We start from the raw sequence: 14,058 nt of genomic DNA, 5'->3' as shown, positions 1-14,058 counted from the left end.
AGAAAACTTAGCACTAATTTCCCTTGTTAGTTTCAGGGCTGAAATACTATATTTTAATTCTAGAAGTTGAAGCAGAGAGAAAAAGAGCAAGATGTAAAAGATTGTTTTAAATAATTTGGAACTCCTGAATCTTTTTAATTCTGGACTTTCCCCGTAGGGCCACAAAGTCTTCAGAACAAAATATGACATCCAAAATGACCTGTTAGCAGAAAACCTAATACAGTGAATTACATTTTCACTATGGTGAAAATTACAGTTCCATGTTTTTGAAAACTAGAAGCAATGCTACAGCAGTACACCCTGCTAACTTTCAATTCACCACCTTGCAGGAATTCTTAAAAAACTATTGTCTAAAACTTAATAGTAAAAACTTTTTTTTTAGGACTAGGCCAGACAAAAATACTTGGATGCCACAGCCTTGGAAGCCTAAACACCCAACTCCAATCTCACTGTGGCTGAAACATAAAGGAAAAGCAACCCCTTCCAGTATCCAAAAATGAATTTACAACCTAGGCCTTCATTGGACTTGCTTGAAACTACCCTTTCTAATTTCATAACATGCTGGAAATCAACTTTTACATAGCAGAAGAAGAGCACTTGTGTGCTCTTCACTGTTCATTTTTGTCCAGTGCCAGTTTGGGAAAGATTTCCTCACTCATGTCAGGCTGCTGTGAGGCACTGTCTTCACCCCTCTCAGCAACTAAGGAAGTTACGGCTAACAGAAATTATATGAGGCTGAGAGAAGTTATAACTACTGAAAAGTTACAAAGTTCCTACTTGTGATGGTTCTCCCATCTCCTGTTTAATTACTATGCAAATGTCAATTGACTTAACTACTCTAAGGTTTGACTAATTCCTGCAGGATCAACATATTTCTTCATGTACAGAATGCAAGGGCAGCATCAGGCAAACAAAGGGAAAGGTTTTCCAGGTGTCAGGAGCTCCACTACCACAGCAAAGTCACAGACCTGTAACGATGTTCCTGATGGGTTTTACAAGAGCATTGAAGGCAGAAACTTCAGGCTGCCTATGTTCCCACATTGGCTGCCAAATAACAAGGCCACTAGCCAACCGGAACGTCAGGTCAGACTCCTAAAGAGAAAAACACAATGTTGTTTCCTCTCTGCAAAGCCTCTCATTTCTTACAAGAAATAAGGGATACCATGTGTAGTTGTCCAGTCAATATATGCTAACTCAAGGGCTACTGACAGTATTCAGCAGGCTCTATACATGGCAACTATGGCTAGTAAAAAGTCACAGGGAAATTTCAGTTCAAAAATATACCAATGCTTTTTACAAATGAAATTTCTGTTCTAGACAGTGAACCCTGGTTTTCCCTGGACATTAAGCTGTAATAGAAAAGACCATTCTTGTCACAAAGTATCCCTTTTAATTATACATAATTTTATGTTTAGTATTCAAGCTCAACTTTAGGATTCACACTCTAAGACTTGAACTTCTTCCCAAAAGAATACTAAATATTGAAGTATTACTTAGAAATTGAGGAAACATGTAACAGATCACTATGAAGTAGTGGTAAACATTACTGTCTTTGTCATTAGCATTGTTAGCACCTGAACTCTGTCAATACATAGAGACACTGGTACTACTTCCACCTGTGCTAACCCTGTTTCACATAGGCAGACAGCTGAAATCATACAGATTAATACACAAGTAAATCTTAGCAGGATCAAGGGGCAGCCGTGCACTTACCTGACCTAATGTCAGATCTACATTAGGAGACACAGATGTCAGTAGAGCCCCAGCTCCCCCCACGTGGCAAACAAACCTGGTAAGAGCAGTTTTGGTGGTATAATTACAGGTGCACAGCACTCTCCTATTGAGACAGCCCCAGATGCCTTGGCAGCTGGAATGGATGATGCAGACAGCTACAGGAACGGAACCCACTGCTTGTAGCTCTCCAGCCCTTCTATTCCCCACCCTCTGTTAGTGCTCTCTCATCATCATCAACTCACAAGCTTGGTTTTAATTACTGTTTCTACTAATAGAAACTTGCAAAGCTTTCAGAGCTGCTAGCAGTGACACTGCATTTTCACTTGGCACTGCCAGCTTGTGGTGACATGCCAGCACTTCTGCCTACAGCTATGCAGCTGAAGAATACATGCAGCCCCCCAAAAGCCTGATTTAAAAACATTTTGCAAAAATCCTCCCAGAAGCTAGGAATTCAACAGTTTAGGTCTGTCTAAGCAAACATGTGTCATGTTCCTTGAGCCCATGCATTACTCTGGCTATCAGGTAGTGTTCTTCCCCTGAGACTCAGAAGACACAGAGAGGACACTGCTCACTTAGTGAGCCACTTACATGCCTCATTTAACTCCTTTCCTGCACTTGGTTTTGATGACAGAAATGTGCATGTTTTAATTGGATTTTCCATGTTCATCACCACAGTATTCCAGAGATCTCAGATTTTCAAGGTAAACTTGAGGTACTTTTATTAACCCCATGTTGAAAAGAACATGCCAGAAAGATTAATGTAAAAGATTGGAACTCCAATCTCTAATAGGCAAGGTCTACCCTCAGTTTCATTCAATTTATTCAGCAGCCTGCATTTTTGTGTGTAGTGCAGGGAAGAATTCAGTATTTCTTCCTGTGCTGTCCCAGTAGCCTACAGACAACTAGTAAACATGTATGAAAAATTTTGGGCTAAAGAAATTAAATACTACTTTACAGGAACTCAGTAACAGAAGTAGAGGAAGTATCTAGTTCTCCAGACTTGCTTTTATCCACCTTAATCTAAAGATTGTCCTTTATCTCTTGTTCCTTCCTACTGTTGCAGCACAGAAGGCAGGATTAGAACAGATAGCCCCATCACTTCATGAATTTATAGTCCTTTTTTCAAGGACCTACTCTTTCTCAAGGCCTAGCTGGAAACAAAGGCTAAATGGCAGGAGTCAGAGCATGAAGAAAATGTCTTTTCATCCCATCACTCTGCAAAGTTGATGCACTCAGGATAAAATTAACAGAGGAACCCCAGCAGACAGGAGGCCTGCAGCCTGCTTCACACCTCAGAACAAAGGAATGCTCCACTGCCTTTGCCCCTGCCATGCTTGTAACACTATCCTGCTAATTAGCATCAAGATGATTAGTAATGACAACAACAAACCCCAGTGGCAGCCCCACGGTGGAATCCCTGAAAATCCAGCAAGGCTTTTCTGAACAATGGTTAAGAGTCACTGGAGTAAATTAAAGCTCATAATTCTTTCTGCAGTTTTCAGGATCCCAGAGACTTCACAGAGGTCACAGATCTTTGTCATTCCCAAAGGCTAAGAATGGCTTATTTTGTATTTTTTTTGTCTTTGTCACAGCCTGCCTGATGCTGTGATGATTGTTCATGGCACTGGAAGAATTTCTTCCCAATGGCAGCAGTATTCTGCCAGCTTGGTAAAATATTTCCAGCAGTACCCCAGTGTGCATTGGAGCTGAATTAAATAATCACGAAGGTAGAATCATTCCTTTCCTGATCATGACTGTCTCCACACAAGAGCCCCATCAGTGCGTGCCACTTACTCTAATCCTGTGGACCAGGGGAGCAAAGAGGAACACAAACAGCTCTACTGTGGCCATGGAATTCTGGAAGAACTTCCTCCTGTTATTCTCCTCCTCATCAGTCACAGCACTGGGCCGGGGATGCCCTGGTGACCCTTGGTTTTCAGCCTGGTGGATAAAGGCACTGCTGCTCCCTCCCCAGCTGGAGCCTCTGTCTCCTCCAAAGCGGTCATTGCTGCAGTCCTGAGGAGCCTCCAGCAGCATCCAGTGAAGAGTGTGAAGCAGCTTTGTTTCAGCTACCCCAAGCTTATCCTGATGTCCTGTAAGGAAAAATGCATCACATTATCTCACAGGGTTTCCATTAATGATACTGTTCAGAGTTGCACTGGAGGCTGGACATCCAACTCTCAGATAACCACTGGAAATTGAAATTATATAATGACAAGCACCAGCATTCTGTTTCATTATATTTGAGATCTCCTAAATCAGAAGCCTCCATTTATCTGCCAGCATTTGGAGTTCAGTCTCTGCAATGTCAGCTGCAGGGCATGGACACAGAGTGGTCCCAAAAGGAACTAACTCAACAGTCTTGTCTGTTTGACTTTTTTGAGCAAGACAAAATTCCAGTGAGCACTGCAAGGTGCCCAAGCTGTGTCTTGTTAAAGTTCCCTACTGGCATGTCTCAGGAAGCAAATTCCTGCTGAAATCACTCCTGAAATCAGTAAGAAAGTAAGCAAAATAAGCTGGATTTGGATCTGCCTCTCTATTGTCTGACTGACTATCTGCTGAGAGTCACATGCATGGTCTAAATAAAAAGAAAAATAGGAAGAAAACCCCCCCAAAACTGAAGATATTAAAAGTACCTGCTGCAACTGACCACTGCATCATGCCTTGAAAGAAATACATATTTCTTCAAGGATTCCATGCCTGCTGGGTGCTAAAATAAGTTCTGTTATTGTTGGGAAATAACTAGCAAAATGTTATTGAACTACTCTGACTCTAGCTCATCAGACCACTAACTTCACTGGGGAAGATTTCACCAGTTACCCTCCCATAAAAGAGAAAGACAATCACCAAGAAAGGCAATCCCCAGAAGAAACCAATTAGGATTCTGAGGATTTGGAAATTGCTGCACCCTGAGCAGCAATCTGTCACATTTTAACTGATAGCTGTAATAATGGAAACAAGCTCACAGGAGCACTGACCTAGCTTGTTCCGGTTGGAGAGCAGCGTTGCAGTGCAGTGCAGCACGTGAGGGAGAGCAGCCTGCACAAGCTCCCAGCGAGAAATGCTCTGGATGGCTTCAGAGAGAGCTGGAGAAAGGCCATGCAGCTTGTTTTCCACTAAAACTCTTTCAAAAGACTAAAAGCAACAACAACGAAAAAAAAGAAGACATTGTGTCTATTTATGCACATTCTTCCCAGTACATGAACATCCTTTTTCAAAAATCTCCAATTGTATAACTCAAGCACATTTTATATTTGTCCTGAAAAATACAAACTATAACTAAAGCTCACCAGACACATGGTCATACTTGACTAAGAAATGAATGGACCACACAATATATTTTCTGCAATATAAGAGAATTGAAGTATCACCCGTATATTAGTAAGAGATGATTTGCAGCTGTGCTGGGTAAAGCCAGTAATCCTGACTTAACAGTTGTGCTGGGCATGCCAGTAATCCTGTTAAAAGTCACAGGAGCTAGGAAAGCCTGTATTTGTGGAGCTGAGTGCTGGATATTCTTAAATACACATGCTCTTTCAGTTTACTGTAACATAAAGGGCAAACCACTAAAGGTATATGGCCTTAGGAAATGTTTTCACACCCTGTCACAAAAAATAATCAGTGTACAAATTTTTTTTTGTCCAGCTATGATGTAATGGTTTTGAGAATATTTACAGAGCTGATGGCTGCAGCAAGTTCATTATTTCCACCTCAATCAACACAAAATAAGGCTATCTACCACTGAAATCCCTAAGGAAGCTCCTTATTGCTAGCTGCTCCAACTGTTTCAACAAATTGTTGCTGTGATCAGATACAAAGATCTCATTATAGGTCACAAGCACAGTTATATTCCTTCACTGAAGTACCTACAGCAAAGATAATGACAATGCATGTCCTTTCCATAAACCAGCTTAACCTCATGGCTACCTCTTTGCTATCTCACCAATTTCATCAAGCTCTGGGCAAACTGTTGCCCAAAAGATGCTTCAAAGGCCCTCACTCCAGATTCATAAAGCTTATCCTGCCATACTAGTCTCATCATTTTTTTTTCCCTGTAAAATTGAGGGGGTGGTAGTAAGAATAGACTTAGTTACAAAGAAGAAGTGCAAAACAAGCATGTCAAAACACGCACTCCTCAATGAGCAACCACTCCCAAGCATGGCATGCCAACCTGTGGCAACAGGCACCCTCCTGCCTGTGCCAGCAGCTGGGCACATTTGCTCTCTCAGTTTCTGTGGCCCTGTCTGCTGGTGTGGGCAGACATGAGCTCCTCCACCAAGAGGCTGGGTGTCCTGGTGCAAGCACAGTGCCACACCATTGTAGTTTGGCAGCACCCAGTCCTGCTCAGGCACACAAACACACATCTATCCATTAGAAAGGACTACGCCAACAGACTGAACCCTGGAATACTGACAATAACCACCAGAGCTGCCAACAAATACCAGCCTGCAGAAGGTCACACTGCCCACCTACCTGAAACACCAGGATGCAGTCAGAGAACATAATACACTTTCCTTATGGATCAAAAATGGCTGAAATTGTAGGGCATTTGCTGTAATACAGGGAAAAAAACACTGGCTTCCTGAGGATTAGTCAAAAATAATGTGCCATGGATCATGTTATGAGCCATATGTGTTTCTTAGCACCAGGAATGGATAACCTGTCTTCCAGGGAAGGGATGCTTCAACTCACCCTTACAGTGATCTCCTAGGGGCCACAGCATGTGAAAGGAGAAGTCTCCTGCTATTCAATCCTTTCAGTTCAGGAATGGGAGCAAAATGAAGGGATACCAATGCTTTGGAAGCCCAGACAGGACAGGGAGAAAAGTACCCATTGTAAGGTCTCATTCTCTTCCAGTCAGGATTCACAGAGGGCAGAGAGGGTTAGAGTAAATATCCCAGTAAATGGATTATTATATAACAAAAGGAAAGAGCAAAGCAGCAAAGCATCCCCAGAAGAAGAGCAAGAGATGCATAGTTACAAATACCACAAAGTTTGAAAGAGACAGTGAAAAATACTTATTTTTATCAAAAGAGGACAGGGACCACTCCTTAGTCATTGCTCCAGCCAAACACTCCTATTTCCACTCATCCATTAGCTCTGGGCCTCACTGAATCCTTCATTCAACCAAGCCAAGCCCCTACACAAGCCAAAAGGAAGGTCAGTACAGAGGTGAACAGTTCCTGCCCATGACTGTGAGCTGGATTAGCTCCCTGAAAGGCCTGCCAAGCACCACTGCTGCCCAAGGCTTACTGAATTGAAGGATCTCACCTCCAGCACAAAAGCCAAACCATAAGCTCACACTACTAGAGTTGACAAAGCTGTTCAGTTTGCAGGGCAAAGGGAGGAAAAAAAAATCACTGGGAACACCAACCTGTTCTGAAGTGTGACAGAAGACACCTTGTTGCTCCCTGGCTTTCTAGTCAAGGCCTCATTCCTGGGCACCTGAATGGCATCAGGTAGAAAGTTGCCCAGCAATTGCCTTCTGCAAGCTCTGAGCCACTGTCAGCATGCTTCAGAAACTCAAGAGCCAGCTAAGGAGTTTGCAATTTTATCTTTAGATTAGGCTTGTATTTATCACAACATTTTGGGCTGCTGAGCCCTTGGGAAGATTTCCCTCTGTGGTTAGCCAGCAGATTCTTCTGTTCTTTCCAGGCCTGAGCAGAAAGCAAAATACTTCTGTACTACAATGAAAGATTAGCTTCTGGAATAGCTTATCTGATCAGAAGCATCTGAGACAGAAGTACCATATGTTGCCAGAAAAATGCAAACACAAAAGCTGCTGTAAGGAAAGCACTGAATGTCCCACAGGAACATGCAGTTCTTTGTTGAACTGCAGGACAAGGACAAGCCTTCCTGTGGAATTTGCCTGAGTTCTCCATAAAGGTGCAGCTTTTGTCTATACCAGACACTCTGTATGCAAGGTCCTGTGTTGCTCCTGAGCCTCCTTTTCAGTGTGCTATGGCTCCTCTCTTTCAGGACCTGCTACAGGGGTAGAAGACCTAATTTTTACCCTGCACGAACTAAGCAACTGCTGCTACAGCTGAGAGGAGCTCCATGCTCAAATAAGAAGGCTGAATGAGAATGTCTGAAAAAGCTTCCTGTAAGTGAGTCAGAAGACAGATACTGTCATGCTCTGGGTATGTCTAGAGCCACAGCCTCAGGGCTCCAGCTTGGCTAAGAAAACAACTAACTACTTAAAGCAGGCTTGTTCAAGCCTGCAACACCCCCCACACCAAAGGCAGATAAAGAACATCTGCCAAGGGGACAGTGAGGGAAGTTGGTGCCTTGGCTGGAGAAACAGTCCCTTTCAGCAGGGCTGTGTGTGTGTTCAGCTCCCTCAGGACCACTTACACAAGCATTTTTCCTTTCAGCCTGGTGGTGACAGCTGTTTTCACAGGGAATGGTGGACAGCCTTGTCTGGCTGTCTTCCCACTGCTGTTCTCCTTTTAACTTCATCTCCTCCAAGAGCCAAAGGCACTGCCAAATACCTTGTGACCAGGATCAGCCAGTGGGTCACCGTCTGCTCTGTCCTGTACCTCGTGTCTAGGCATCTTCAGATTATCTGTTCCTGTCACAGCTGAAATACCCACCATACACAGAGTGTCACCCCACAATTTCAAAAAGCTTCAACCCATACACAGTAACACCATGTCACTTCAGAAGGCTGCAAGCATCTGCCCTTGTTGTTCCTCAGCCCAGCCTTTTATCCCCTCCTGTTGATGCCCTGCCCCTGTGTGCCCTCTGCTCCCTTTGGTGGTTGCTCAGTGCCCCTGGGCACTCCATGGCTCATTGCTGTCAGTGCTGCTCACCTGCTGCTCACAGCTGTGCCACTGGGGATGAGGCTGGGCCAGCCCCACTCCCAATCACCACAAACTGTGTGCCTACACGTTCCCATTTCAGCAGCATTCTGGCTGGCCTTTGTCAAGGCTTCCTGAACAGCTTTGCTTGAACCTCCTCTGCTCCAAGCCCAGGGAAGCTGTACCTGCAGTGAATTGCATAAGGCAGGAAGAGGTCAGCCAGGGGTTGACAGAGGGTGCCCAGAGGTTCCCTTGGGAAGCACAGCACCACCTGTTACATCCTCTTAGGAGTGCCAGGGACTACCCCTACAGGATTGCCCAGTGCAGGCAGAGAAGAACCATGGCAGAAACACAGAGAAATGGTTAGAGCTTCTTGAACTCTTTGTGTCCTAGGGGGGACCTTAATGCCCTGTCCTTCCAAAGCTCAGCCTGCATCATGGAGGAAAGCTGAGACCACTGCTGAAGTCACTTCAGACTGACTGGAAAGAGCTTGAGGTGCAGGCAGAAAGTACTGCCAGTCTGGGGCAGGTCCACTGAGCAAGGAAGAGTTCCTGGAAAGATCTAGGCACCTAGGAGTTCATAGCACAAGGGATGGTAAGGCTCCATTGTTTACTAAATGGAGCCTTACCATCAATAAGCACAATAGTATAAGCACACAGCAATAGTATAAACATTCACAAGCAGTGAAACACAGATGCCAAACACTTGACTCACAGAAATTCAGTTTTCTGCAACCATGTCCATTGGCTGGATAAAACAAAGGTGGTCTCTTTCTGAACTTTGTTCCACAGCTATATTTTAATTATCCATAATAACAAAAAATGTCATTACATTTTCAAAGACAAGGGGAAAAAGCCCAGAAAAGAAGGAAACTGAATTTTCAGGATGCTCCAGAAAACATTTGAGTTCTTCCATGGCCAATGCAAAACCAGAGCAGAAGAATTTAAGCCTCAGCCTATAGACAAGCCTACAGCAATTCTGGCTAGAGAATTACCAAAGGATAGCTCATGTAACAGGTGCACAGGATTTTCAGGCACACTAGTCAATACAGGGGTGTTAGGTAGTCAGCAGGAGGGTTCAGAAGACAAGTCAAGTACCTGCCAAGTTCCAGAAACCCTGTCTCACCCATGCATGCAGCACTCTGCTGCCCCACTGGATAATACAGAATGTGTTGGTGTGGGCACACCAGTAGGCAGAGGAAATGGATGAAGCAGAAGGCAGCAAATGTGTCAGTTCAACCTGTAACCCACAAATCCCTCAAAACTAAATTCCACCTTTGAAAATTTTCTACCATAATTTAATGATTATGTTAAAAATTGGAGAAGAATCAAGTTCTCCATCCAAGAGGTGGAAATTTATTGCATCTTTATGAAATGCCTGCTTTCAGAGCTCCCTTTCTCTTGGCTGAAGCATGCGATTTATGTTGTCTAGCAGTTCAGGGGGTTTTTTTGGGTGTAGGTTGTTTTTTACACTTAGTGAATTGCAGTGTGTGCCCCCAGAAGAAAGGTGCTTTGGAATTATCCTCGGAGACCTGATGCCAACAGCACAGCAGGAAGCAAAGGGAGTCACAGGCAGAGAGGTACATCACAGAGAAGGGAGCTCTGCCCCTCTACCCAATAATAACAGGTATGAGCCAAAAGAAGAAGCCACAGCCCCAGGTTAGAGGTGCTCCAAGGCATGGCTCCTGGTAAAGGACATAAAACAACAAGCTCCATTTTCCAAATACTGTCAGTGGGCATTAAAACCAGTCATCACTGCTGCATATACTAGAATTGAACATTTTACTCACCAACACACTAAGCCAGCACTCCTCTATCTCTATCTGGTATCTAGCAAAAACTCTGAAAAATTTATGGATTTCTTAGAAGAAAATGACTCAGCAACAGATAAAGCTTCTCCAGCATAATGCCTTGTGAGAAGGAAGACAGAAAATTGCTGCAGAGCGACCTAAGAACTTCAAACTATTAAGATACATGTCCAGACCAAATTTTTCCACTCTGTCAAGTTTGGCTGCAGCTGACTAATGTACTTTAAGTAATCCAAAGACCAACAACCATTCAAGGAATTCTGAAGTTCTCTAGATACCCATCTCATTTGAACTTGCTTCATGTCTTTCTCTTTTCCTCATTTTTGTCAGTAACTGGAGGCTTTATTTGAAGTACATTTAGAAATGAGAGTCATTTGTATCTGCATGACAGCCTCTCCTTAACAATCCTGATAAGATATGCTCCCTCTAATTTCCAGCAGAAGTGTTTCCCATGCTGCACAATGGTAAAAGTATCATTCAAAGCCTGTTAATATTGTTTAGATTTTCTATATTATGACCTTGAAATACCTTTGGCAATCACAAATTGAAATTACGTCAGCCGCATGCAAAAAGCACATCCACACAGGATGAACTGCAAGGTTAGATCCAGACTGTCATAGCTCAGTTTGTCTATGTCATTATTTATTTCATTACTACAGCTTTACTAATGAATTACTTACTCCTAATATCCAAATAAATTATTTTTGTTTAGTCTAAAGATGGACACGATAAGCAGATTCTCTATACGGGAACAATTTCAAATCCTTCATGTGACAAGTACAAAATGAAGCTGAATGGAATAAATCCCGTTCTGGTGCAAGCTGAGAAGCTTGCTGATCAGCCACTGTGGTCAGACTGATCTGCACGAAAAGCCAGTTATTAACAAGCATTGAAAAAGACATGTACATACCACACAGGAAGCTTCATATTGTTTGCCCAGTTTAGGTCTTAAAAATGCACTGAAAGAAAGGGGAAGCAGCATTAGAGATCCAGTACATCAACATGTATTTTTCTCAGTTATTTTTAGGATTCTTCTCACGTCAGAACACTGTCAAAAGGCTGAGAAACTCACAGTAAAGGAAGACAGAAGCCAAAACTATGTTCAGATACCTGTTGATGACATCTGATAAAGACTCTTATCTTTTCCAGAAGAAAAAATGCCCACCCTGATATGTCAAGAGGTATTTAATCCAACCCACACATTCCCAGGGATAAAATCTTCCATCAGACAATTTTCAGCCATTTTGCCTCAGTGAAACATTTTTAACATATCCTGTTTAAAATTTGTTAAATATTACTAAACTTTGCCTTGCCTTTATTTTAAGCCAGAGATCAACTTGTCAGCTCTGTGTTAAATATTTTTTTTCTGCACAGCTGCTGATGTGGAAGGCTCATGGTGAAGTGCAGGCCTGTGTGCTGTATGTAGAGAACACTCACCCTCTACCATTCTCCTCCAGAAGGAGATCAGAGTAAATATTAAAAAAATAATCAGGTCACCTTATTGCAGGTTTTTTTTAAATTTTATTTTGAAGGACACTGGCTGTGGCATAAGGGGATTTTGCGACTGAGGCCTTAAATTAGAGCCACAACCTTCAAATCTTCCAACCTCCCCCACAATGTTTTCGATTTGGAATCCTGCTAGGACAGGAGGCTGACAGGACTCACAAAGCACCAGTCATACATTCAGCTAGCCCCTCGCACATCTCCAGTGCCTCGCTCTTCCTCCAGTGAAATGGGGGGAAGACTTTGACAAATCTGTTTGCTTGCTGGCCTCTCCCAGCACAGATTACACTTCCAGGAGGGCTGCAAATTCAGAGAGAAGCACAGCTGCAGGTCTGGTGCAGCACTGACGGATGCTGCCTCTGCTACAAGGGCTCCACGAGTTCTTTAAAAAGATGGGGGAACGGGATGGAGGGAAGCATGGGACAGGAGGAAGGGAAAGGTGCATAGAGAAGCAGACATGGACGGTTTAAAGTCAAAGCAAGAAGCTGCCTGGGACTGCCACTAGATTAAGCTGCCTTGAGACCTCCTCCCACACCAGATACACACAAATTGCTCTATACTGAGAAAAAAAAAAAAAAAAAAAGGAAAAAAAAAAAAAAAAAAAGGTTGTTTTTTTGGGGGGTTTGTTTGTTGGGTTTTGGTTTACAGAAAGCTCACACCGGACCCCAAGGCTTCACATTGCACTGCAGTAATAACTGCATCAATACCATCAATACTGCATCCTCCCCGCCACCGGGCAGCAGCCGGCCCGCACCCCCTCCCCACTTGCCCTGTTGCAGCCGCATCCCAAGCGCCCCGCTCTCACCTGGTCTGCCTCCACAGGAAGGTCTGGATGGGCAGAGGGATGCCACGGCCGCTCTCCTGCTCCTGGCCCTCGGAGCTTTTCCTTTTCACCATGGTGCCGGCGAGAGCTGCTGCAGCCTCAGCAGACGCACCGGCCGGGATCTCCCATGGCTGCCTCTGGCTCCCGCAACTCTTCACCCTCTCCCCCCCATTCCCGCAGCCCCGCCGGTGCAAGATGGCTGCAGAAGGCAGGGAGGAAATTAGGGGGAGCGAAGATGTCCGCGTCCTTCAGCTTCCTCCGTGCCTTCAGCACCTCCCTCTGTGGCCAGCTCCCGCTGCCCGGAGCGGGCGGTGCCGGGGGAGGTTCCCGACGAACGTCCCGCAGCAACAGGGCTGTCCCGCAAAGATGGGCAGCCCCGCCAGACAGAGGGGTTCCCGGAGCATCCCAGAGCCTGCCCGGGCGGGAGAGCGACTCCCTCCCTCTACTCCCCTTCCTCCCTCCCTTCTTCCTTCCCAAATGGGCACAGAAGGGAAGCAAGTCACAAACCCTCCCTGAAAGCGCAGATTGGCGACTGCGGGAAACGGGTTTGTAGAGAATTCTCAAAGCCTGACAGAAAGCTCACACGGTGTGCATCTGCACGCAAACTTTGAGGTAAGAAATGCCGACTTAGAAATGCCATGGAACAGGACACACATTGTTGAGAGAGAAATGGAACTGGAAACAAGTTTCAAAGGATGGCCTTGCAAATAAGACTGATGGTACTATTTCTCCAAAGCATCTAAAGATGCATTGTAATGGACCTACAAGGGGTAATTTAGATTATTAGCTTTAAGGCATTTACAGCATGGTGTGTCTAATGCTGATAGGTCAAGAAACGCTTATAGTGTACCGTAATTAAGAAATAGCTGGCTTCTAATTGTGATGGCATGAATTAGAACATCTGCATTCTCACCCTTCACATGAGACTAAAAATACAATAAAAGTTTTAAAATCCCCCTCAGCTGCCCCATCTCTGGGTCATAAAAGAGCTTAATCCAACAGGCGGTGGGAGCAGAGGAACTTTGGGGTAGTTATTCCACAGATTTTTCTTACACAGAAGAGCTGAGGCAGAGGTGGAGAGGATGGGAAGTGCCAAAGCAGATTTCCTGGTGTCTCCAATTAGACACCAAACTGATTTGACTAATACAAGCCTATGTTTGAGTCAGGTTTGCTGGAAATATTTCTCAGGTCGTTAGATTAGCTCTCCTTCTCTACCTAAGGATATCAGAGGATAGTATACTACAACAGATAATAGAAAAAAAAGAAAGACCAATGCAAGTTCACTCCAAACAGTTTTCACAGAAAAAAAAAAAAAAGTGACATTCTTTTGCTTATATGAAGACTTCTTAGAGGAAACAAATAGATTTGAAGTTCAGTATTATTCTCCTTAC

At 44.1% G+C, this 14,058-nt stretch overlaps 1 protein-coding gene across 3 annotated transcripts in view; it reads right to left on the bottom strand.

The window, feature by feature from the left end:
- UNC80 (unc-80 homolog, NALCN channel complex subunit) overlaps nucleotides 1–12,741 on the bottom strand; it is a 124,820-nt gene extending 112,079 nt beyond the window's left edge. For all 3 annotated transcript variants that reach the window (XM_041487671.1, XM_041487670.1, XM_041487672.1), the window contains exons 1-5: nucleotides 12,650–12,741; nucleotides 11,252–11,300; nucleotides 4,713–4,869; nucleotides 3,529–3,827; nucleotides 969–1,092 (exon numbers count right to left, since the gene is read on the bottom strand). In XM_041487671.1, the coding sequence (XP_041343605.1) occupies nucleotides 969–1,092; nucleotides 3,529–3,827; nucleotides 4,713–4,869; nucleotides 11,252–11,300; nucleotides 12,650–12,741 (721 nt within the window). The remainder of the gene's footprint in view (nucleotides 1–968; nucleotides 1,093–3,528; nucleotides 3,828–4,712; nucleotides 4,870–11,251; nucleotides 11,301–12,649) is intronic.
- Between the last annotated feature and the right edge of the window lie 1,317 nt (nucleotides 12,742–14,058).

The sequence above is a fragment of the Pyrgilauda ruficollis genome, unplaced genomic scaffold, assembly GCF_017590135.1.
Source record: "Pyrgilauda ruficollis isolate IOZ18807 unplaced genomic scaffold, ASM1759013v1 scaffold83, whole genome shotgun sequence".
Classification (NCBI taxonomy): Eukaryota; Metazoa; Chordata; class Aves; order Passeriformes; family Passeridae; genus Pyrgilauda; species Pyrgilauda ruficollis.
Note: the sequence above shows the minus strand (reverse complement) of the source record. Positions and strands in the feature narration are given on the sequence as shown.